General features: G+C 41.8%; 1 protein-coding gene across 1 annotated transcript in view; it reads left to right on the top strand.

The window, feature by feature from the left end:
- Positions 1-22,820, top strand: part of LOC142656572 (dynein axonemal heavy chain 11-like) — a 271,269-nt gene that overhangs the window by 241,354 nt on the left and 7,095 nt on the right. Inside the window, exons 69-70 of the mRNA XM_075831503.1 lie at positions 6,160-6,275; positions 22,783-22,820. The exon at positions 22,783-22,820 is cut by the window's right edge and continues 75 nt beyond it. Of these exons, the coding sequence (XP_075687618.1) occupies positions 6,160-6,275; positions 22,783-22,820 (154 nt within the window). The remainder of the gene's footprint in view (positions 1-6,159; positions 6,276-22,782) is intronic.

Below are 22,820 nucleotides of genomic sequence, written 5' to 3'. Positions count from 1 at the left end.
GAAAATAAATAAATTAAAGAGGCCACACACAGCCCCCTGTAGATAGCGCCACACAGCCCCTCTCTTGTAGATAGTGCCACACACAGCCCCCTGTAGATATTGCCACACACAGCCCCCCTTGTAGATAGTGCCACACACAGCCCGCCTCCCCCTAGTAGATAGCGGCACGCTACCCCCCCCCCCTTATAGATAGGGCCACACACAGCCGGCTTCCCCCCTTGTAGATAGCAGCACCCTCCCCCCCTTGTAGATAGTGCCACACACAGCCCGCTGCCCCTTTGTAAATAGTGCCACATTCCCCCCCTTTTAAATAGCGCCACACTCCCACCCCTTGTACTTAGCGCCACACTGTGAACAGAGCGGTGAGCGGTAGCCTACCGCTACCACTCTCCGCTCTGCCTGGTGTGACTTACCGGAGGAGCCGAGGAGGTCATGCGGCGCAGGCAGCGGCAGAGTTTCTTCTGACTAGGGTCGGTGACAGCCAGGGCCGGCCTTAGGTTGGATGGCGCCCTGTGCGGGACTCTCTATTGCCGCCCCCTACACAAACCAAAATGAACCACATATATGGACACGCTGGAACATATATACTGTACATACATAAAGATAGATGTTTAGACATATAGGCAAATATACATACACACATTCTGGAATATATACATACAGGTAAATATATAGACATACAGACACATATATATATACACACACACACCGGCAGATAAATACACAGACAGGGACATATACAAATACATAAAAGGCACAAATATACAAGCACAAAGACACATTCACAAACAGACCCATATATACGCACAGAGGCACATATGTACACAGCACAGATAATGTAGTAGATGTTACCTGCAGTCCTATGTAACACCACAGATAACACAGAGATAACTCTCTAAATACAGATAGTAGTGTTACCTGCAGTCCTATGTAACACCACAGATAACACATTGTAGCAGAGCTGAGATTGTAATCTAGCACAATGTGTTATCTGTGGTGTTACATAGGACTGCAGGCAACAGCTAGTACATTATCTGTAATCAGAGTTATCACTGTTATCTGTGGTGTTACATAGGACTGCAGGTAACATCTACTACATTATCTGTACTGTGTAGCAGAGCTGAGATTGTAATTTAGCACACAGTACAGATAATGTAGTAGATGTTACCTGCCGTCCTATGTAACACCACAGATAACACAGTGATAACTCTCTGAGTACAGATAATGTAGTAGATGTAAGAGATAAACACATGCAGAGACACAGACAGACAGAGAGACACACACACACACACACACACACACATACAAACACAGAGACACACATTACACACTACACACACACTCACCATGTCTCCTTGCTGACAGGTCAGGACGGGCTGTGTGTGGGCGGAGCTTCCTCTCTGCTTCTCAGCGTGTGTGTAGAGCACAGAGTAGAGGCAGATGCTGGAAGGCTGCAGCACGGGAGTGGACCTGTCCCCTGACCTGAGTCATCTGACCTCATGTCACTGACGTGAGGTCAGGTGACTGGACTGGTCCACTCCCTGGCCGTCACAGACCCCAGTCAGAACACCGTAATATCCTGGCTCTTCCTAAGCTGCTGCAGGTGTCCGACATACGGGCGCCTGTCAGCAGCAATCAGCTGCTCTTCGGCGCCCCCCCCCCCTTCCCTACCACCGGGTTGCGCCCGGGGAACATGCCCCGCCTGCCCCCCCCCCTAGCTACGCCCCTGCATATGAAAATAAGTGTGACTGCAGAATCAGACTACACAGGAATTGTTTGCTGTCTGTTACCATGGAGACACATAGGCCTGCATATAATCTGTAAAAACAAAACAAAAGGAATTTTTTATTTAGAAGTTGCTTCAGTCTTTATTTTAGATGCATTGGGACAATAAATAAAACTTGGTTGCGGAGGTGGGCATAGCCTTAAACTTTAATTGTTTCCAGTCTAGGCAATTCTTTATGATCTAAACAGTCTGGACTCCAGGATTATATGTTTTACCTACACTGATACATAGTAGCAAACAAGACAATAGAGACATTTTTGCTGCTGAAGGGTTTAGCTCAAAGATGATTGAATATATTTGTAGAAAACTCTGTATTGCATTCGTATTATTTCTGTACAGGTTTTCAGCCTCTGGATATAAACGAGAATGTTTTCATTCACAGATATCAAGCAAAGATCTTTAAATTGCAGAGGAATATATTACATATTAATAACTTTTTTATTAAATGAAAATTAAAATGTATTTGCATAAAGCCAGAAACCACCTTTAATTCAACCTCCATGCTGGTGATGGTAAAATATGTCTGTCTGACTAACAGAGAGACCTCTGAATATTAAGGTGGCCATAGATCTTAAATAGCTGTTGACCAAAGACTTGTCCCGACTTCGCCTTTAAAGAGGCTCTGTCACCAGATTTTGCAACCCCTATCTGCTATTGCAGCAGATCGGCGCTGCAATGTAGATTACAGTAACGTTTTTATTTTTAAAAAACGAGCATTTTTGGCCAAGATATGACCATTTTTGTAGTTATGCAAATGAGGCTTGCAAAAGTACAACTGGGCGTGTATAAAAGTAAGGGTATGTTCACACGGCCTATTTACGGACGTAATTCGGGCGTTTTGGCCCCGAATTACGTCTGAAAATAGCGCCTCAATAGCGCTGACAAACATCTGCCCATTGAAAGCAACGGGCAGACGTTTGTCTGTTCACACGAGGCGTATATTTACGCGCCGCTGTCAAATGACGGCGCGTAACTAGACGCCCGCGTCAAAGAAGTGACCTGTCACTTCTTTGGCCGTAATTGGAGCCGCTATTCATTGACTCCAATGAATAGCAGCGCTAATTACGGCCGTAATTGACGCGGCGTTCAAGCGCCTGCACATGCCGGTACGGCTGAAATTACGGGGATGTTTTCAGGCTGAAACATCCCCGTAATTTCAGCCGTTACGGACCCCCGCCGTGTGAACATACCCTAAAAGTCCAAGTGGGCGTGTATTATGTGCGTACATCGGGGCGTTTTTAATACTTTTACTAGCTGGGCGTTCTGATGAGAAGTATCATCCACTTCTCTTCAGAACGCCCAGCTTCTGGCAGTGCAGACACAGCCGTGTTCTCGAGAGATCACGCTGTGTCGTCACTCACAGGTCCTGCATCGTGTCAGACGAGTGAGGACACATCGGCACCAGAGGCTACAGTTGATTCTGCAGCAGCATCGGCATTTGCAGGTAAGTCGATGTAGCTACTTACCTGCAAACGCTGATGCTGCTGCAGAATCAACTGTAGCCTCTGGTGCCGATGTGTCCTCGCTCGTCTGACACGATGCAGGACCTGTGAGTGACGACACAGCGTGATCTCTCGAGAACACGGCTGTGTCTGCACTGCCAGAAGCTGGGCATTCTGAAGAGAAGTGGATGATACTTCTCATCAGAACGCCCAGCTAGTAAAAGTAGTAAAATGTACGCACATAATACACGCCCACTTGGACTTTTACTTTTAAACACGCCCAGTTGTACTTTTGCAAGCCTCATTTGCATAACTACAAAAATGGTCATAACTTGGCCAAAAATGCTCGTTTTTTAAAAATAAAAACGTTACTGTAATCTACATTGCAGCGCCTATCTGCTGCAATAGCAGATAGGGGCTGCAAAATCTGGTGACAGAGCCTCTTTAACATTCATTTTCAATAAACAGTTCCTCCAATCAATGCAATCCGCGACCTAATGGTTACCATAGGCATCTCATCTATTTATACCTTAGCACTAATTCTTACAAATCTCCCCAGGATTTGTAAAGCTATTACGGAAGATCACACTGCTAATCTCTCATTTTACATAAATCACATATAGAAAAATTTAAAAGCAGAATTTTCCTTTAAGACTACCAAATCTTTATGTCATGAAATATACGTTTACTTGACTTAGCATTCTGCAGATTAAGAAAATGTTGTTTCATTTTGAAGTGAAAAGGATCCGGGCTGCCTCGTTGTAATGCTATATGTGAATCATATTTTTGGCCTACGCTGCAGACAGAAAATACTCAGCAATGATTGTACAGCCGGCAGTGGCTAAATGAGTCCCATAGAGACTAGACGAGCTCCTCAGCTCTGGATGTGGTCCTTGCAAGATCAGTGTCTTCCTTTGGCATATTGATAGACAAGTGTTGAGACTTGCACTTCATGCTGTGTCTGTGCTGTTTCCAAATGGAGAACTAGTGTTTTCCAGGAATATACAGAGAGAACAGTGGAAAAAGGAAAAGCAATAATATCTCTCTGTAATATTTTATTAAGAGAAATAATTCGAGTAAATAAATTAGAAAATCATTTTAAATACCATAAATATTGACTACAAATAGGTGTAATATAGAATAAAAAAATAAATGTGGAATCTTAAGAAAGTGTAGGAAACAATTTTTTTTTTACAGTAAACAAGACCTATAAGGGTTTTCCCACCAAATAAATATATGACCTATCCACAGGATAGGTGATAAATGATTAATCGCTGGGACCCCCACGATCACCAGAATGGGGGTCGCAAGTCTACATTCCTCCTCACCCACACAACCACACGGAGGACAGCGAGGGGCATGGACAGTGAGGGAAGAGGGAGACAGAGTATTAGGGAGGCTCTTTTTGTGGCCAATAAGCTGATCTAGTGGAACACATATTTCTTAGTTTTAGTTGCAAGATGAGACAGAATAGGATCAAAGGTAAGGACGATATTAAGGCAACGTTCAGATGCAAAGGAAAATTTCTGCTGCATTTTCGCAGCAATTACGCAATGAATTTGCAGCAAAATTTGCATATTTGACAGTTAATTCAGACATGGCGGATATCACAGCGGACTTGTCGCAGATTTCATTCTTTGCGCTGCAAAGGCTGAAATCCGCAGTGAAAATCCGCTGCTTCTCCGCAACAGACTGAGCAGGCTGCGGAGGGAAAATTCTGCACCGCAGCCTAAATTCCGCACTGTTATTTTGCGCAATGTCTAAACTAAGTTACCTAAAAAGCAATAGAAACCAAAGGAAAAAAAGGATGCTGTGGATTTGCACTGCAGACTGGCCGTAGTGGAAATCCGCCACGTCTGAACATGCCCTAAAGGAGGAATCTCTCATTTGGACCAGTAATATATACTGCAGAGGCACAGATTAAATATCCAACGCCTAGTGCTAACAGATGACTTCCCATATCATTGCATCTAATGATGACATGCTATATAAGATATATATGTGTGTGTGTGTGTATATATATATATATATATGTAAATATATATATATGGCACCTTATCTTTACCCTTTAAGCTCTAGTGATTATATTATTGTTCATTTAGAATAATTTATTGCAGCATCATCTTCTAGTTCTTAGGCTGGATGGGCTATAGGCCCCCAAACATGGGTGTAACTACCAGATCAACAGGCATAGCAACTGCTATAGGGCCCAGCAGTCAAGGGGGCCCATTTGCACTCATCGGCAATTAGTAATCACTGTGGATAATGGAAGGGGAGAGTGAAAAGGGGCAGTGAAAAACTGTATGCAGATCACTGAAAGACCAAGTAAAGGAGGGAGAGACAAAGGGAACATAGAAGAGACCAAAATAATCACAAGTTTTCCATGGTCCTGACCTCATGTGCTGCTGAAGTTGGTTGTAGTACCATGTTATTCTACGGGACCCCATAGTTCCTTGTTACACCCCTGCCCAGATGTTTCTGCCACCGGGTTGTGACTTGTACCTGTGCAGCCTCTAAAGCTACTATGGATTACTGAATAGATGTGATGATCCATTATTTCAACAGTCCCATGTACTGAGCCCAAAGCTCATCTTTGCGTTTCTTCGCATGTTTTTTTTTTTTTTTTCCTGAATTTTAAGCTTTAGGCAGCAAAATAATTAGGCAGAAAAATGTTTAATTTATCCACATTTGCAGCACATTCCACACACATAATGTGAAATACTTTAGTTATTGTTACTACTTAATATTCCTTTTAGTAAATGAGTTATGCGCCTGGTGAAGGTTTAGGCTTCTGCATTGTTCAAGCGTCAACTTTCAGCACCTTGTATGTTTCTGTGAAAGTCAAAAACAGCCTCTTTACCATTTATCATGTCATCTTATCACAGCCGCTATCTGAAAAGCAAATAGCTCACTAATGTTTTCTTTTGTTAGGGTGAGTTAGCAATCTCTTCCGAAATGGAGCAACTGCAGTCATCCCTATTTTTTGATAATGTACCTGACACTTGGATGAAGCTGGCTTATCCATCAACGTACAACCTGGCTCAGTGGTAAGGCTGCTTCTTCATTTTCTGGGAAAATCCATTCACTGCCTAGAGCTTCACCTGATTAATACAATGTAACTGATAGATTTCTAATGTATTAACACAAAGCTCATTGTTGATTCCTCTGCTGAGAATTCTGACATGCTGCGGCTAAAGTTTAAATATTTTTCTATGAATTTTCATATACAAACACTTTCCATTGCAGGAAAATGTTGGTGAAAGCCGGTCTCCCATTGTAATTGCTCATTAGAAAATACTCCACCCTCCTGCAAGTGCAGAGCTTGCAGTGTAGGGACAAAATTAATATCTGTGGCTGCTTAGAAAATGGGTCTACCTCCTAGTGGTGACCATGTTGGACCTCCATGCTCTTTAACTGACCCGAGTGGCCTCTTTCTATGTTACTAGGAACACTAAACCTAGAAATGAATGATATATGTAAACTGGAGATAAGCTTGCCCAGTTTGCAGAATCGTTTGAAAACCTCTGAAACGGTCTTGTAGAAAGCCTGCAGACAACATGAAGGCTAATTTCTTGCTGATCTCTTCCATTTTCAGCAAGTAAATGGCTGAGGGGGTGGGACTGAGCAAAGGGAAAGTCTTAATGATCTGTGTGTCCTACTACAGACAGGGCAGATGGTAGGCATCTGCCACAGTCAGTTGTCTTACAGCCAGACATACAACAGTGAGGTGGAAGTGGAGGAGAAGGAAGAGGAAAATGTCTGACCATGTGGAACACCTATAGAACATTTTATTATATATTTCTTAATATAATTGCAATATGAGATAAAAAAAATAGGATCAAAGAAAGAGGAGATTAAAGGGGTATTCCAATCTTGGACATTTATGGCATATCTATAGGATATACCATAAATGTACGATAAATGCAGATTCCAACTCTGGGACCCCCATCTATCTCTAAAACGGGCCTGTCAGATTCCGATCCTACCTTTTGCTCTTTTGCTGGGCTCTGGCCACTGACTGACGAGGTGGCCGGGTTTTTCACAGAGAGCCGAGTGTGTTTTGCTATGCTGTTTGCAGAACTCTCATAGAAGTGAATGGAAGTTACAGAAACAGCGTAGCACAGTGACCTATGCTGTTTTGGGAACATGGATTTTTGTATGTTTAGTTTTCCTTTAAAATAACCCCCCTCTACAGGGCTAAACACAGTGCTACTTTTGACATGGTCGCCAATTTATTTGAGACCAAACACTCAAGGATAAGCTGACATAAAGTGTTATATAGTGGGACGTCTGTTGACAGAGGCATATGTTGAAGCATTTGGGCCACCAACCGACAATAACCATGATGATATGTTACTTTATGTAGGTATCTATATCAAATCAAGTTTTCATTATAGGCCAAGAAACCTCTTTTTTAACGATTATTTGTACCCCCTTGTTGTGGTTTTTATGGCACTAGTCCATATGGGCCTCTTGCGACTAGGTGTTGTACAACCTCTAGATCAGTGATCACTAAGGCCCCATGCACACGACCGTAAAAAAACCTCAGTTTTTGCGGACTGCAATTGCGTTCTGCAAAAACTCACCCATTCACTTCCATTGAACGCGGACACCTTTCCGTATCACTACAGCTGGATGTCCATGCCGTAGAAATGTTCCGAAAATTATGGAATATGTTCGTTCTTTTGCATTTTGCGGGCCGTGCTCCCATATTTTGTATGGGAGCACGGCACGAATATGCGGGTGGCAGTCAGCGGCCAGCCGTGCCCGCAATCGGGGGCCGTGATTGCGGGCACGGTCATGTGCATGGGGCCTTAGCTGTGGATCCTCCAGCCTGTGGCTGTTAGAGAATGCTGAAATTTGACGTTTTGAAAAAGATGGAGGGCCACAGGTTAAAGACCACCGCCTTATGGCTGTGCCCCTGACTTTATGTGCAAACAGTCTTTGTGTCATTAATTTGTTTTTTTTTAACAAGTGATAAGGCCTCTTTTTATAACATGTTTTATTAGCTACATCAGGATGCTGTTGCGTAATAAAAAAAAGTATTATCCAAATGTATCCCGTGATGTACACACAGCTTTCTACAGGCCACGCACATATGTAAAGAGTGTTCATTGGCATATATGTGATGGTTAAACACCCTAGATAGCTTTATTTGCTGAATAAACTAATAATATAATTATTCAATACCACAAAAAAAGTACATGCAATGAAAATCAATGGCAAATGTATGTAACTGTAGGTCAAACACTTTCATTCGTATTTTTGCAATGTATGCCCCAACTGCATGTCCCTAAACGTGATGGGAAAGGGACCTAAGACACCTGCATAGAGGGGTATCAGCAATGAAAAAAAAAAAGGTCAGGAAAACACTGCTTGACATATAGGGGGTCGGCTACCGAAGCCCTGTATAGAAATACATTGTTTTCTTTTTGATATTTTTATGTATCATATCTCGATCTGTTTGCCATGCAACGCACAACGCGTCAGCAAATCTGTTGCATAGTTTGGGTTCTACTGAATAATAAAATATATCTTCTAATGGGAAAAATATTGATATCTGCTGATTCGCTATTAGAAATGTATCAGAGGGCTGTGATATTTTTTTGCTGTCATAACAAAGTGATGTAATTAACCCCTTAATGACCAGCCTATTTTAAACCTTAATGACCAAGCCATTTTTTACGTTTTTCCATCGTCGCATTCCAAGAGCTATAACTCTTTTATCTTTGCGTTGACATAGCTGTATAAGGTCTTGTTTTTTGCGGGACAAGTTGTATTTTTTAATAGCACCATTTTGAGGTACATATTATTTATTGATTAACTTTTATTAACTTTTTTTTGGGGGGGAAGAGAAAAAACCCTGAAATTTCGCCACGCTTTTTCGCGTCTTAAGTCTACGCCGTTTACCGTGTGATATAAATAACACAATAACTTTATTCAGCGGGTTGTTACGATTGCAACGATACCAAATTTGTATCGTTTTGTATGTTTTACTACTTTTACACAGGAAAAACGCTTTTTTTTCAAAATTATTTGTTTTTGTGTCTCCATGTTTGAAGAGCCGTAACGTTTGTATTTTTTTGCCGATGCGGTTGTGTGAGGGCTTTTTTTTGCGGGAAGACTTGTCGTTTTTATTGGTACCATTTTGGAGTAAATGCGACTTTTTGATCACTTTTTATATCATTTTTTTTAAGTCAGGATTCACAGAAAACAGCAATATTTCCATAGTTTTTTATTACATTTTTTACGGCGTTCACCGTGCGGGTTAAATAATGTAATAGATTTATAGTCGGGGACGTTACGGACGCGGCGATACCAAATATGCGTAACTTTTTTTATTTAGTTTGGTTTTTTAATAGTAAAGCATTTTGTAAGGGGAAAAGCTGGGTTTTTCATTTTTTTCAAATTTTTTTTTAAATTAACTTTATTAAACTTTTTTTTCTCTTTTTTACTAGTCCCACTAGGGGACTTTAATATGCGATTCTCCGATCGCTATTATAATACACTGCAATACTTCTGTATTGCATTGTATTACTGCCTGTCCCTTTAAAACGGACAGGCATCTGCTAGGTCATGCCAGAGGCATGATCTAGCAGGCATTCATGACAGGCAGACCTGGGGGCCTTTATTAGGCCCCCGGCTGCCATAGAAGACACTGACACTCGGCGATCGTATCGCCGTGTGTCGGTGGGAGAGAGAGGGAGCTCCGTCCCTCTCTCGCTATTGAGCACCGCATCTGAGGGGTTAAACATGTGAGATCGATACTAATATCGATCTCACACGGCAGAGCAGGGACGCCCTCAGCTACCTCTGGCAGCTGAGAGCAGGGAGATTTGACGGCTCCCTGCTCTGTTTACTCATTCTGATGCAGTGCCGTAAATTGGCATATGCATCAGAATAAAGCCCGTTAGTGGCCGCCGTTAAAAGGCGTATGAATCTGATGAACCTGAGAGGCTGCGTGTAATGGAAATCTGGATAATATATCTGTATACTTGACTAGTCAGATGGTATGACACAGTAGCCGGGATGAATGAGTATATTTTCCTTTACAAGTTTCAGGGGAGTCGGGGGGAGGGGGGGGGGGAGAATTATCTACAATTTGTTTGCTGGCTTTTTCCTCTTTTCATCCACTCTAGTTCCGTTCTTAATGTTTTATTGAAATTGATTTTAAATGAGCACTATTTTTATTGCACATAATGACTTTCAAATAATCTAGAATTTATCTTGCTTTCCCATTGTCTGCACTCTGGTTTTAGACAATATTTTTAAAAGCGACTTCATTGAATTCCGTATCTTAAAATGGATCCATCTAAAATGCACTAAAGATTATCTGTATTGTAATTGTGTGGAAAATTATACTGATTTAAAACAAATTCTTGTGGAAATGAAAATGTAAGTACAGACCAAAAAATTTAAAAGTGCCAATTTGTTGTTCTAACTCACTGGGAAAGCTGTATGCGTTCACAAATTACATGTTTTTATATACTGTATGGTTGTTCGGTATGGTTTTCCTACATAATAAAATCAACATAAATCCATTTACATAGCGGGTTAACTAACATGAACAAGCACCTGTCAAATTGTCCTTCAAAGTAAAGGGGGGAAATATCCCGATACTGGAGAAAGGAAGACAAAATTCATATTCCTATTATGTGAACAGTTATTAAATTTTACTTTGGAAAAAAAAACATGCCGTTTTTGTCTGATAGGATAACAATTAGTTTTGCAGGTACAGACATATGATACTTCTTCAAATTACCGATGTTGCCACCTGCCCGCTTTGACTTGACTGCACCGTCTTCCCTTGTCTTAACTGGCCTGTTTGAAAAGCTTCACTAAAAATATGAAGCTTAGTAATAATATATATATATATATATGCGTGTGTGTGTGTGTGTGTCTATATATTTATATATGTATATTTATGCGTGTGTGTGTGTGTGTATATATATATATATAGTATATGTATACTCAATATATGTATGTGTGTATATAAATGGTGAACAAGCTGAGGGCATGGTAAGAAAGTTCTTAATGGATACCAGCCTGGATGAGATGCCATCTTTCTCTTTCATTATGTGCTTATTAATTTCTTAATATATCTTTAAGGCAGTCGGAGCTCTTTTGTTCAGATCCAAATTTCCTGCATAGACGTAATTATACATGATATAATTTTGTCTGCCTTCAGATAACTGGATACTGTTTTATTATTGAGTTCAATGTACTTTATAAATAGCATACAGTAAGCTCCACCTAGTGGTGGCTACAGGCAGCCAGAATGGTATCTTTTAACTTTATGCAGGGGACTTGAATTTATATGACAGAAAAATGGAGCTCATCCAATATGAAGAAATGAATCAGCACAGATTGTTGTACTTATTAGAACACAAAAAAATTGTGTCTAAGGGTGGACAATTATTTTAAGGTCACCTCTAAACTTACCTTACAGAGAGAGAGAGAGGCAGAGGGGCACATACCCTGCTGCAGCTTTCTAATAAGTGTTGAATGTCACTCCAGTGTTGGCTTCACAGCTACACTGCTCATTACTGCTGTATAATGTCCTCCTTGCTGCTGCTGCTGCTATATATATATATATATATATATATATATATATATATACACATACACACACACACACACACACACACACACACACACATATGAGATAGATAGATAGATAGATAGATAGATAGATAGATAGATAGATAGATAGATAGATAGATAGATAGATAGATAGATAGATAGATAGATAGATAGATAGATAGATAGATAGATAGATAGATAGTTTAGCAGGATTCTCCTCTTCTATGTGTGCAGTGTATTGAAGACATGACAGCCATTAGGCTCCACCTGTTAGCTTAGAGAAAACTGAGAATTAGAGCCTGCTAAAAAAATGCAGACTACAAGTTATATATTGGCCATAAATTGTATTTTCCTCATGTATATGACAGCTTATTTGGAAAAGTCATCTGAAAAGTTAGGTATGCTTTAAGTTAACTCTTTCTATGTGCTCCTCATGCAGTACAGCGCTTCCCGGTTTATCATTGTTCATATCATGATCTTTCTAGTGCATTAATCTATTGCCAAAACTATAGTAAACACTGACACTTGGGGGTAACTCTTGAGATAATTTCTGGTTACTCTTTCAGGTTTATATTCCGTTTAGAATTCTAGGAAAGCTGGGCGGCATAGGATTGACACCCTATTTTGTATATACAGTATATATATTTTTTTGGGGGGTGTGATTATCAGTTGTACTATTGTATGGGTTTCCAAGGGCTGTGTTTGTTGGGAAATCCATGAATGAGTTGATACCTTGAGTTGTTACCTTTCTATAGCCAGCAGGTGACTACATTGAATCGTCCTACTCCTGTGGAGACCAGCATAGTCACCCAGCAGCTTCTAGACGTGCTGCTATCACATACTGACCAGACATTTTGAACCAAACGTTTCTTATACCCAGCACTGGACAGGGAAATATTTACTTTTAATACTGTAGTTAAGAATAGGGTGCAGGGCTAGAGGACCAGGATGTTGTCTTTCTTTTGGATTTTTTTATTTTTATAACTTTGTTCTATGTGTAAAGGAATGTATGTAGAAAGATTAGCAAAGTCATCTGAATTGCAGAACTGCCACAAAGTTTTACCTAGTTACATATTTAATATAGTTGAAAAATCAAAGCAGACACGCATAATCTTATCACTACCATAGAAGACTTTGTACTCTCATTAACTGGTCCTAGCCGCAACCAGAACAATGAGACTTTTATTTCCTAATCTTTGAAGTTTATGTGGAGAATTAACAATAGAGCAACTTTGTCTTACAAAATCAACACAACTTGTAAATGCCTCGCCCAGATTTGCTTTATGAGAGGCGGTTTTCACTTTTTTTTATGTAATTGACCAATATGTCGCTTATGGATTGTACAACGATTTGAGATTTATGTAAAAGTCAACATGGGCTGGGTGGGAACATTTAGTGAAAGATCCCAATACTGCAATATGGTGTATTAGCGGTGAAAGAGGTTTTCCCACCATAGAGAATGATGGCATATTGAGAGGATTTACCATCACTTTCTGATCGGTAGAGCTCTACTGCCTGGACCTCCACTGATCCTCAACATGAAGGGCCTGCAGTGCTAGTTAGGCACTGCAGTATGGCCCCCATAAACTTGAATGGAGTTATGCTGCAGTTTCCTGCACAGCGGTTGGCTGGAATGCCAAAGCGATCTTCTTTCCCATGTTCACAAGATGAGCAGGGGTCCCAGAGGTCTGACACCCGCCGATCAAAATGTTATGGCATATCCTAGCTATATGCCATAACATTACATGATAGGAGTACCTCTTTAAGGCGGCCGTATATATAAGATAACTGTTGAGGGAGTGCTCGTCCAGTACATGCTTCTCTCTGGCTGCCCTTATAGACGTTAGATTGTTGGCAGATCCAACTCATTTCCTGATTGTCCCCTGATGTCTGCCGTCATCTTTCTGAACTCACTGCCAGTCATCCCATTGAAGAACACTACAGTCACCCCCAGCCTGAAATGGCTGCCTACAAGAGTAGCAGGCTTCATTCACTGCAAAGAAAGTGTAGAGAAGATAAACTTTAGGTTCATTGTCACTTTAAATTAGGGATTTGGGAACCATAAGCTTTACCGACTTTGTAGAAACCATTTTAATCTCAAACCATATTCTTGTCAACACACTGACCTATTTTTTCCAGCATTATCTCTATTTCTTAAAACGATTTAAAGTCTTTTTTTCCGTGCACAACATTTTGACATTTATATTCCATTAACAAGTGCTCTCCTTCTCTGACATTGCTTCAGAGGTCATCAGCAGCCAATATATAATGAGTCATTGATTTTTAAAGATAAGATGTGATTTTCCTTTATAAGAAGAAAAGTCAACTACTCCTAACATAATAAATCTTTAGTATTTTGACTGGTTATTTATCTGACATTGGGGATGCAGTAATTGGAGAGTCTTCGGTGTCAGTTCTTGATACTTAAAAGTTTGGCAAAAACCAAATTTTTCTCTTTAGTATTCCCAGTTTTGTTATTAATGTACTACAAGATACAGGGGTAATTTTTCAATGTTTATGTGAATTGCTACTTACTGCTACTTATGTATTTTCTCATCTCGTCTAGCCTTAAGGGGGTTTTACACAGAACGATTATCGGGAAGACGAGCGTTAATATAACGCTCGTTGACAATAATTGCATCTGCTGGTCGTATAGTTTAAAAAAAGTAAAATATCGTCGTCGGCAGCACATGTCGCTGTGTAAACAGGGAGACGCGCTGCCGACATGATAATATTATATGGGGACGAGCGATCGGAGTAACGACGGCTCGTCTCCATTCATAGCCCCATGTGACAGCAGCAAGCGAGCGCCGATCAACAATGTCTCATTGATCGGCACTCGCTGCACCGGCCGAATGTCGGCCGGTCTAAAAGGGCCTTTAGCCTAACTGTTACGTCTATGGCCAGCTTAAATCTGTGTGATGGTCCATACTACTTCCTGTAGAAAGCTTAGGATAAAAATCAGGCTTCGTAAATATATCATTGTGGCTTATCTTGGATCTGTACACAAACTACACTACGATTGCTCGTTCCTGATCATTGCCCTGTGTAAACTGAGCAAAGATCAGCTGATAAACGAGCAAGCGCTCATCCATCGAGTGATCGCATCTTTTATGTACCCAAAAAATTGGTCACTAGTGGGCAGCACATCTGCCTGTGTAAACAGGGAGATCGGCTGTCGTCATGATGCAAATGCATGGGGATGAACAATCCCCACACTTAATGATTGCTGATCCTTGTGAATGAAGCAAACGAGCGACGATCGACAAGCTGTATTGTGCATTGGCGCTCATTAAAGTTGGTTAAACATAGACAATGTCTGCCCATGTAAAACCACCTTTACCTTGCATTGCTTCCTGTAAATTAAAGCAGGCAAGAAGTAATATTTACTTAGCAACGATGGCAACAATGTGGCTCTGGGACCACATACAGACGACAAGCATCTTGCAATTGACTCCTCACTACCCAACCCAGTGAAAAACAAGTGTCTAGGGTCTTGAAACGCAACACGTCTGTGGTAGTTTCTGCCCGACTTGTATTCTCTAGTACTAATCTCTAACTGCAGATTGGCTCTGGAAAAGATGACTACTTTTTATTGGCTTTATGCTCACATATACTATATGTGCCTGTTAGAGTAGTGTTGTGTTATGTGGGCACTGTGCTGGCACTGCTATTTGGCCTACACTTCAGCCATAAGTTTATGCATGCTATATCACAGAATAGTCCGTGTTGAAAAATGTATTGACATTTTTATCACATGACCTTCCACTGCAACAAAACATGTATCCCATCACCTGTCTATTTGCGCACCATTACAAATTTAGTAGCAATAATACTTTAAGGGGTTGTCCCATTAGGACAATCCTTTCAATATGGACTATTAGGTTCCCCCTTTATGAGCTAGATCGGAGAGTCACTAACAAGAGCAACCCTCACTTCGGCGGACTTGTGCTACCCATATATTATAATCATCTGAATAGCGCCATGTAATACTACACTCCCTAGCAGAATCCGTTGTACGGTAAATGTGTAGCTGGATGCATCTTCTCAGGAGCCGGATCCACAGCTATTCTTATATTAAAGGGGTTGTCCGTGATGTGATAACCCCTTTAAGAAATCTTTATTGTATCCAAAATCACTACACTGATGTCTGTGTGTTTCATGGTTGTTGAGTAACTTTCTGACTTTTATTGTGCAATATTCTTGATGTTAAAAGAACTATATAAAACATTGTTAAATTAAAATCCCCCCATTTTTTATTGCTTTCTGTGTGGAGATATTAGTCGAAGTCACAAGCCTGAAGAAGCTGCAGCTCCTCTGCTACAATGTCTCCATGACAGTAATTCTTGTTTTGTGCTCTGGCATTTCAGCCTTGTCATATGAATACTGATTGGATTGAAAGCAACATTGACATGCCAAATGTAAATATGTAGACAATGAATGGGATTTAAATCCAATATTCACATGCCAAGGCTAACATGTCAGAGTACAGGACTGGAAGTTTCGTCAAAACTCACCATCCAATTTAACCTATTCGGGTCAGTTCACATGTAGCGTAAATACTGCAGATTTCCTGCAACGGAATTTGCAACATAATACAGTAGCAGCAAAGCGGATGAGATTTGAACAAATGATAAGCAGAAAAACCGCTCACAAATTGACTAGAGGTGCGTTTTTTTAATCCGCAGAATATCAGTTGTATTTGCGTAAACGCTGCTCATTTGTTGCAGGTTTTCCCCATTTTATTCAATGGGAGGTAAAATCCGCAACAAATAGCAGATGTTGCATTTTTTGTGGTGGAAAAGCAGCAATTCCGCCCCAAAAAAACGTAACTCAGAAAAAAAAATCTTATACTTACGCAGATTTCTGTGTTTCTATGTCCAGGCCGACCTCCTGGGATGATGTTTCATCCCATGTCATCGCTGCTGCCAATCACAGGCTGCAGTACATGGGATGAAACGTCATCCCAAGAGGCCGGGCTGCAGGATAGTGGGGGGACGCATCGCCACGGCTACTGAAGTATGAATCTTTTTTTTCAGGTGCAGTTTTCCACAGCGGATATTCCGGTCGAAAAACTGCACCACAATTCGGTTTATTTTTTGGGCCGGAATTCCCTGCGGCACACAGGGCAGATACACGGTGTGCTTTTACGAAGCGTATCCGCCCTGTGTGAACATACCCTTAGTCTTGTTATGAAGCAACCCCTATGAAGAAGTTGCCAATTGTTCTCATGATTTTTAATATGAGTTAAGGGATTCTTATACATTAATTTAGTGTTTTTTCTGTAATATCAGTTAATAATAATAATAATAATCTTTATTTATATAGCGCCAACATATTACGCAGCACTTTACAATTTAGAGGGAACATGAAACAAACAATATCAGACATTACATAGTGACAAAGTTCATTTACAATTCAAACCTGGGTAGTGAGGACCCTGCTCGCAAGAGCTTACAATCTATGAGGACATAAGGGAGACACAAAGTGTAACAGTGTTTGTTCTGTACAATAGTCCGGCCATTTTTATACACATGCGGTGGTAACATAAAGCTGCATGAGCCGGTCACCAGCCACTATCCGTGTATGACGGACATGAAGAGAAGGAGTGTGAGGGAATCTTATTCTGATGACTAATCTAAATGGAGGGCCATGGAAAGGAGTCAGATTAGGGAATGTTATAGGCCTGTCTAAATAGATGTGTTTTCAGGGCACGTTTAAAACTGTGGATATTGGGAATTAATCTGATTGTCTGGGGTAGCACATTCCAGAGGACGGGTGCAGCACGAGAGAAATCTTGGAGACGGGAGTGGGAGGTTCGGATTATGGAGGATTTTAATCTAAGGTCGTTGGCAGAACGTAGAGTCCGAGTAGGGTGGTAGACAGAGATGAGGGAGGAGATGTAAGGAGGTGCAGCACTGTGGAGAGCTTTGTGGGTGAGAGTAATAAGTTTGAATTTTATTCGGAAGGGGATGGGCAACCAGTGCAGTGACTGGCACAGATTAGAGGCGTTGGTGTAGCGGTTGGTCATAAAGATGAGCCTGGCTGCTGCATTGAGGATAGATTGGAGAGGGGAGAGTTTAGTGAGGGGAAGACCGACTAGTAATGAGTTACAGTAGTCAAGACGAGAGTGAATCAGAGCAACAATGAGAGTTTTGGCAGTTTCCTCCGTAAGAAAAGAGTGGATTCTGGAGATGTTTTTGAGGTGAAAATGACAGGAGCGTGAAAGTGATTGTATGTGAGGAGTAAAGGAAAGATCTGAGTCAAAAATAACCCCGAGACAGCGAGCGTGCTGCTTAGGAGTTATGATAGTGCCACACACAGAGATGGAGACATCAGGTTTAGGGAGGTTAGTAGATGGTGGGAACACAAGGAGCTCAGTTTTAGAAAGATTCAGTTTCAGATAGAGAGAGGACATGATGTTAGAGACCGCGGACAGACAATAACTGGTGTTCTGTATTAGAGCAGGGGTGATGTCACGGGAAGAGGTATATAATTGGGTGTCATCAGCGTAGAGATGGTACTGGAAGCCAAATCTGCTGATGGTTTGTCCAATAGGAGCTGTGTAGAGAGAAAAGAGGAGCGGACCTAGGACTGATCCCTGAGGAACCCCGATATCAAGGGGAAGAGGAGAAGAGGTGGAACCAGCAAATGACACACTGAACGAGCGGTCAGAGAGATAGGAGGAAAACCAAGAGAGAGCCGCGTCCTTGAGGCCAATAGAGTGGAGCATGTTAAGTAGGAGTTTGTGGTCTACAGTGTCAAAGGCTGCAGAGAGATCCAAAAGAATCAGGAGAGAGGATTTACCGTCCGATTTAGCCGCCAAGAGCTCATTTGAGACTTTAGTAAGGGCAGTTTCTGTGGAGTGTAGAGTGCGGAAACCAGATTGTAAGGGGTCAAGAATGGAGTTAGCAGAGAGATAGCGGATAAGGCGAGAGTAGACCAAGCGTTCCAGGAGTTTAGAGATGAAGGGCAGATTAGAGACTGGTCGGTAGTTGGCAGCGCTGGATGGGTCAAGTGTTGGTTTTTTCAATAATGGGTTTATAATGGCATGTTTAAAAGCGGAGGGAAAGATACCAGAGGAAAGAGAGAGGTTAAATATTTTAGTGAGGTGACTAGTGACAGCTGGGGAGAGGGACTGGAGGAGGTGTGAGGGGACAGGATCACTAGGGCAGGTAGTAGGACGAGAAGAAGAGAGGAGCCTCGAGACTTCTTCTTCAGTTATTGGGTCAAATGCTGAGAGTGAAGAAGAGGGAGTGCGGGGGGGAAGGGGATCGATGTTACTAGGGGACTGGGAGAGAATATCATGCCGGATGTTGTCAATTTTAACTTTAAAATAATTGGCCAGGTCTTCAGCACTGAGATCTGTGATTGGCGTCTGCACTTTAGGACTAAGGAGGGAGTGAAAAGTATCAAAGAGGCGTTTTGGATTATTAGATAGTGTGGAGATGAGAGAAGTGAAGTAGACTTGTTTGGCGCGGTGAAGGGCAGAGTTGTAAGTTTTGAGCATAAATTTGTAATGGAGGAAATCTGCATCCAAATGCGATTTTCTCCACAGTCGTTCGGCACATCTCAAGCACCGGTGAAGAAAGCGGGATTGAGGCGTGTGCCAGGGTTGTCGTCGTCTTTGTCGGGTGGTTCGGAGTGTAGTGGGGGCTGCTTCATCCAATGCATTTTTGAGAGTGTTATTATAAAGTTTGGCAGCCAGATTGGGACAGGAGAGGGAAGAGATAGGGGACAATGAGGACTGTAGACTGTCTATGAGTTTCACAGTGTTAATGGCATGTAGATTTCTGTATGTCTGATACGTAGGGATGACCTGAGGAGGCAGAGAATATTTGATAGTAAAGGAGAGAAGATTGTGGTCAGAAAGCGGGAGAGGAGAGTTAATAAAGTCAGAAACTGAGCAGAGCCGGAAGAAGACCAGGTCAAGTGAATGCCCGTCTTCATGTGTAGGAGAGTTAGTAAGTTGTGACAGACCGAGGGACGAGGTTAAAGATAGAAACTGGGAGGCAGATGAGGAGATTGGGTTATCAATGGGGATGTTGAAGTCACCCATGATGAGAGTGGGTGTTTCAGAGGATAGAAATTGTGGAAGCCAGGCAGCAAAATGATCCAGGAATTGGCGGGGTGAGCCCGGTGGGCGGTAGACAACTGCCACTCGGAGGGGAAAAGGGTGAAAGAGTCTGAGGGTGTGGACTTCAAAAGAGGGAAATGTGAGTGAGGGGACCTGGGGAATGACCTGGAAAGTGCAGTGTGGGGAAAGAAGTATACCTACTCCTCCACCCTGCCTGTTCTCAGTTCTGGGGGCATGAGAGAACTGGAGACCACCATAAGATAGAGCAGCAGGGGAAGCAGTGTCAGACAGGTGTAGCCATGTTTCTGTAAGAGCCAGAAGGTTGAGAGAGTTAGAAAGGAATAAGTCATGAATAAAGGTGAGTTTGTTGCACACGGAGCGAGAGTTCCAGAGAGCACAGTTAAAAGAGACAGGAGAAGACATACAAGGAATGGCAAGAAGATTTGCAGGGTTTCTATGTGTGGCAGGTAAGTGGTTGAGCTTGGCAGAAGAAAAGGGAGGCCCAGGGTTGGGAGAGATGTCCCCTGCAGCTAGTAGCAGGAGAATGGAGAGAGACAGCAGATGGTTCTGTGATTTATGTGAGTGTTTTTTATGTTGGGCAGTGGGATGAGATGGGTTAAGTTGACTGAGGAAAGTGAATAGTGAATGGGAGCTGTACATGGGCGAGGCAAGGAGAGAGGGACTGATGTAGACTGTTTTTGGGCAAGTCTTAAATGGGCGATAGGATTGAAAACCAAGAGCAGCTATAATGATGAGAGCGGTGGCAAACATGTTTGTTTACAGATAGTTAGAAATCTAATATTGAGAGCGTGGGCTAGTTTGTCTGGTTTGGTAATGCAGCTTACCTGTCACTGACCCTGTGCAACTGCCATGTATAACTGCCATGTATAACTGCCATGTATAACTGCCATGTATAACTGCCATGTATAACTGCCATGTATAACTGCCATGTATAACTGCCAGGACACTTTGACAGTATGACACTTAGACAGAGATGACTTCTGCCGTCGTGCCCCCTTGCACGAGTGCCTTCCCCATATGCTACATCTAAATTTATAGGGGAGTAGATGCTCAGATCTAGGCCTAATTAAGCTCGTTCAGCTATTAATCAAATCAACTAGACACATGAGGTGAAAAAGCTATGCAGAGATAAACAAACAAACTAGCAGGTCTGGATGATCATAAAACTTAACGACGATCAAACACTTTGACAAAACTTTGAGATAACATTAGACTATATAGGAAGAAAGGAAAGCAGAGTACCATAAAATAAAAGTTTCAGCTTTTTGAAATGCAGCTACAGCAGGGATGAGGTTCATGCAGGAATGAAATGGATTATATACCATAAAATAAAAGTTTCAGCTTTTTGAAATGCAGCTATATATATATATATATATTTATATATATATATTGCTGTGAAAAAAGGTGCCCCCCACCCGAAATTCTTCTGTTTATGCTAATTTGTCACATTTACATGTTTTAGATCATCCAACTAATTTTAATATAAGATAAAGACAACACGAGCAAACACAAAATGCAGCTTTTAAATGACCATTCCATCTACTGAGGATAAAGATGTATTCAAAACCTATTTCACCCTTGCGAAAGAGTAATCCCCCCCTAAACCTAATAACTAGTTGTGCCACTCTTGGCAATAACAACTGCAATCAAAGGGTTACAATAACTTGCGTTGAGTCTTTTATATAACTGTGGAGGAATTTTGGCCCAATCTTCTGTGCAGAATTGTTTTAGTTCGGCCACATTGGAGGGTTTTCGAGCATGAACTGCCTGTTAAAAGTCTTGCCACAGCATCTCAATGGACTTTGACTTGGCCACTACAAAACCTTCATTTTGTTCCTGTTGAGCTTTCTTGTGTGCTTTGAATTATTGTCCTGCTGCAGAACCCAACTGCGCTTGAGCTTTAGTTCACGAAGTGATGGGCAGACCTTCTCCTTTAGGGTTTTCATTAATTATGACAAGCTGTCCAGGTCCTGCAGAAGCAAAGCAGCCCCAGACCATCACACCACCACCACCACCACGTTTCATTGGTATGATCTTATGGTGGAATACGGTGTTAGCTTTACGCCAGATGACGATAACCACGTCTTCCAAAAAGTTCTACCTTTGACTCATCAGTCCATAGAATATTATCTTGTGGATCCATCTACATTTTTTGGGCAAATGGGAGCCCAAGCCTTTGTGTTCTTTTTGTTCAGTGTCTTTCTTATTGTGGAATCGTGTATATTGACCTTAAGGGGTTGTCCACTACCAGACAACTGATGACCTATCCACCGGATAGGTCATCAGTATATCATCGGTGCGGGTCTGACACCCGAACTTCGCACTGATCAGCTTCTCCGGTGGCCTGCGGTCACCGGATGTTATGGCACATTATGCAATGTAGAGCCTGAATCATTACATAGCGGCCGTGCTGCCAAACTGCAGCTCTGATCCTATTCCGTGACCGAAGCCATCTGCTTCCGGTATAGACGTCTGGTTCCCGGAGGCAGCTGGATCGGCTTAACGGTGCGGGGTCCGGGTGTCGGACCCCTACAGAACATGTACTGATGACCTATCTGGTGGCTAAGTCATCAGTTGTCCGGTTGATTTAGTAGCCAAGGCGGAAATTACTTTTTCACATAGGGTCAGGTAGGGCTAAGTAGCATTTTGTGTTTACTTGGGTTAACTTTGTCTAATATTAAAAGTCGTTTGATCATTTGTCAAGTGACTAATATGAAAAAATAGAGAGTACAGAGATTATAATCTATTTCATTTGGATTACAATACTATAAAGAGGATATTTTTCCAACACACAGATCTGTTCTATAACCCGCAGGTTTCCAGCTGTTGTTGAACTGTAGCTGGGTTGAGGGTCTCTTTTGCTTGCTCTCTAGGTACAGTGATCTGCTCCTTCGCTGCCGTGAACTTGATG

This window comes from Rhinoderma darwinii, chromosome 6 (genome assembly GCF_050947455.1).
Source record: "Rhinoderma darwinii isolate aRhiDar2 chromosome 6, aRhiDar2.hap1, whole genome shotgun sequence".
Lineage (NCBI taxonomy): Eukaryota > Metazoa > Chordata > Amphibia > Anura > Rhinodermatidae > Rhinoderma > Rhinoderma darwinii.
Note: the sequence above shows the minus strand (reverse complement) of the source record. Positions and strands in the feature narration are given on the sequence as shown.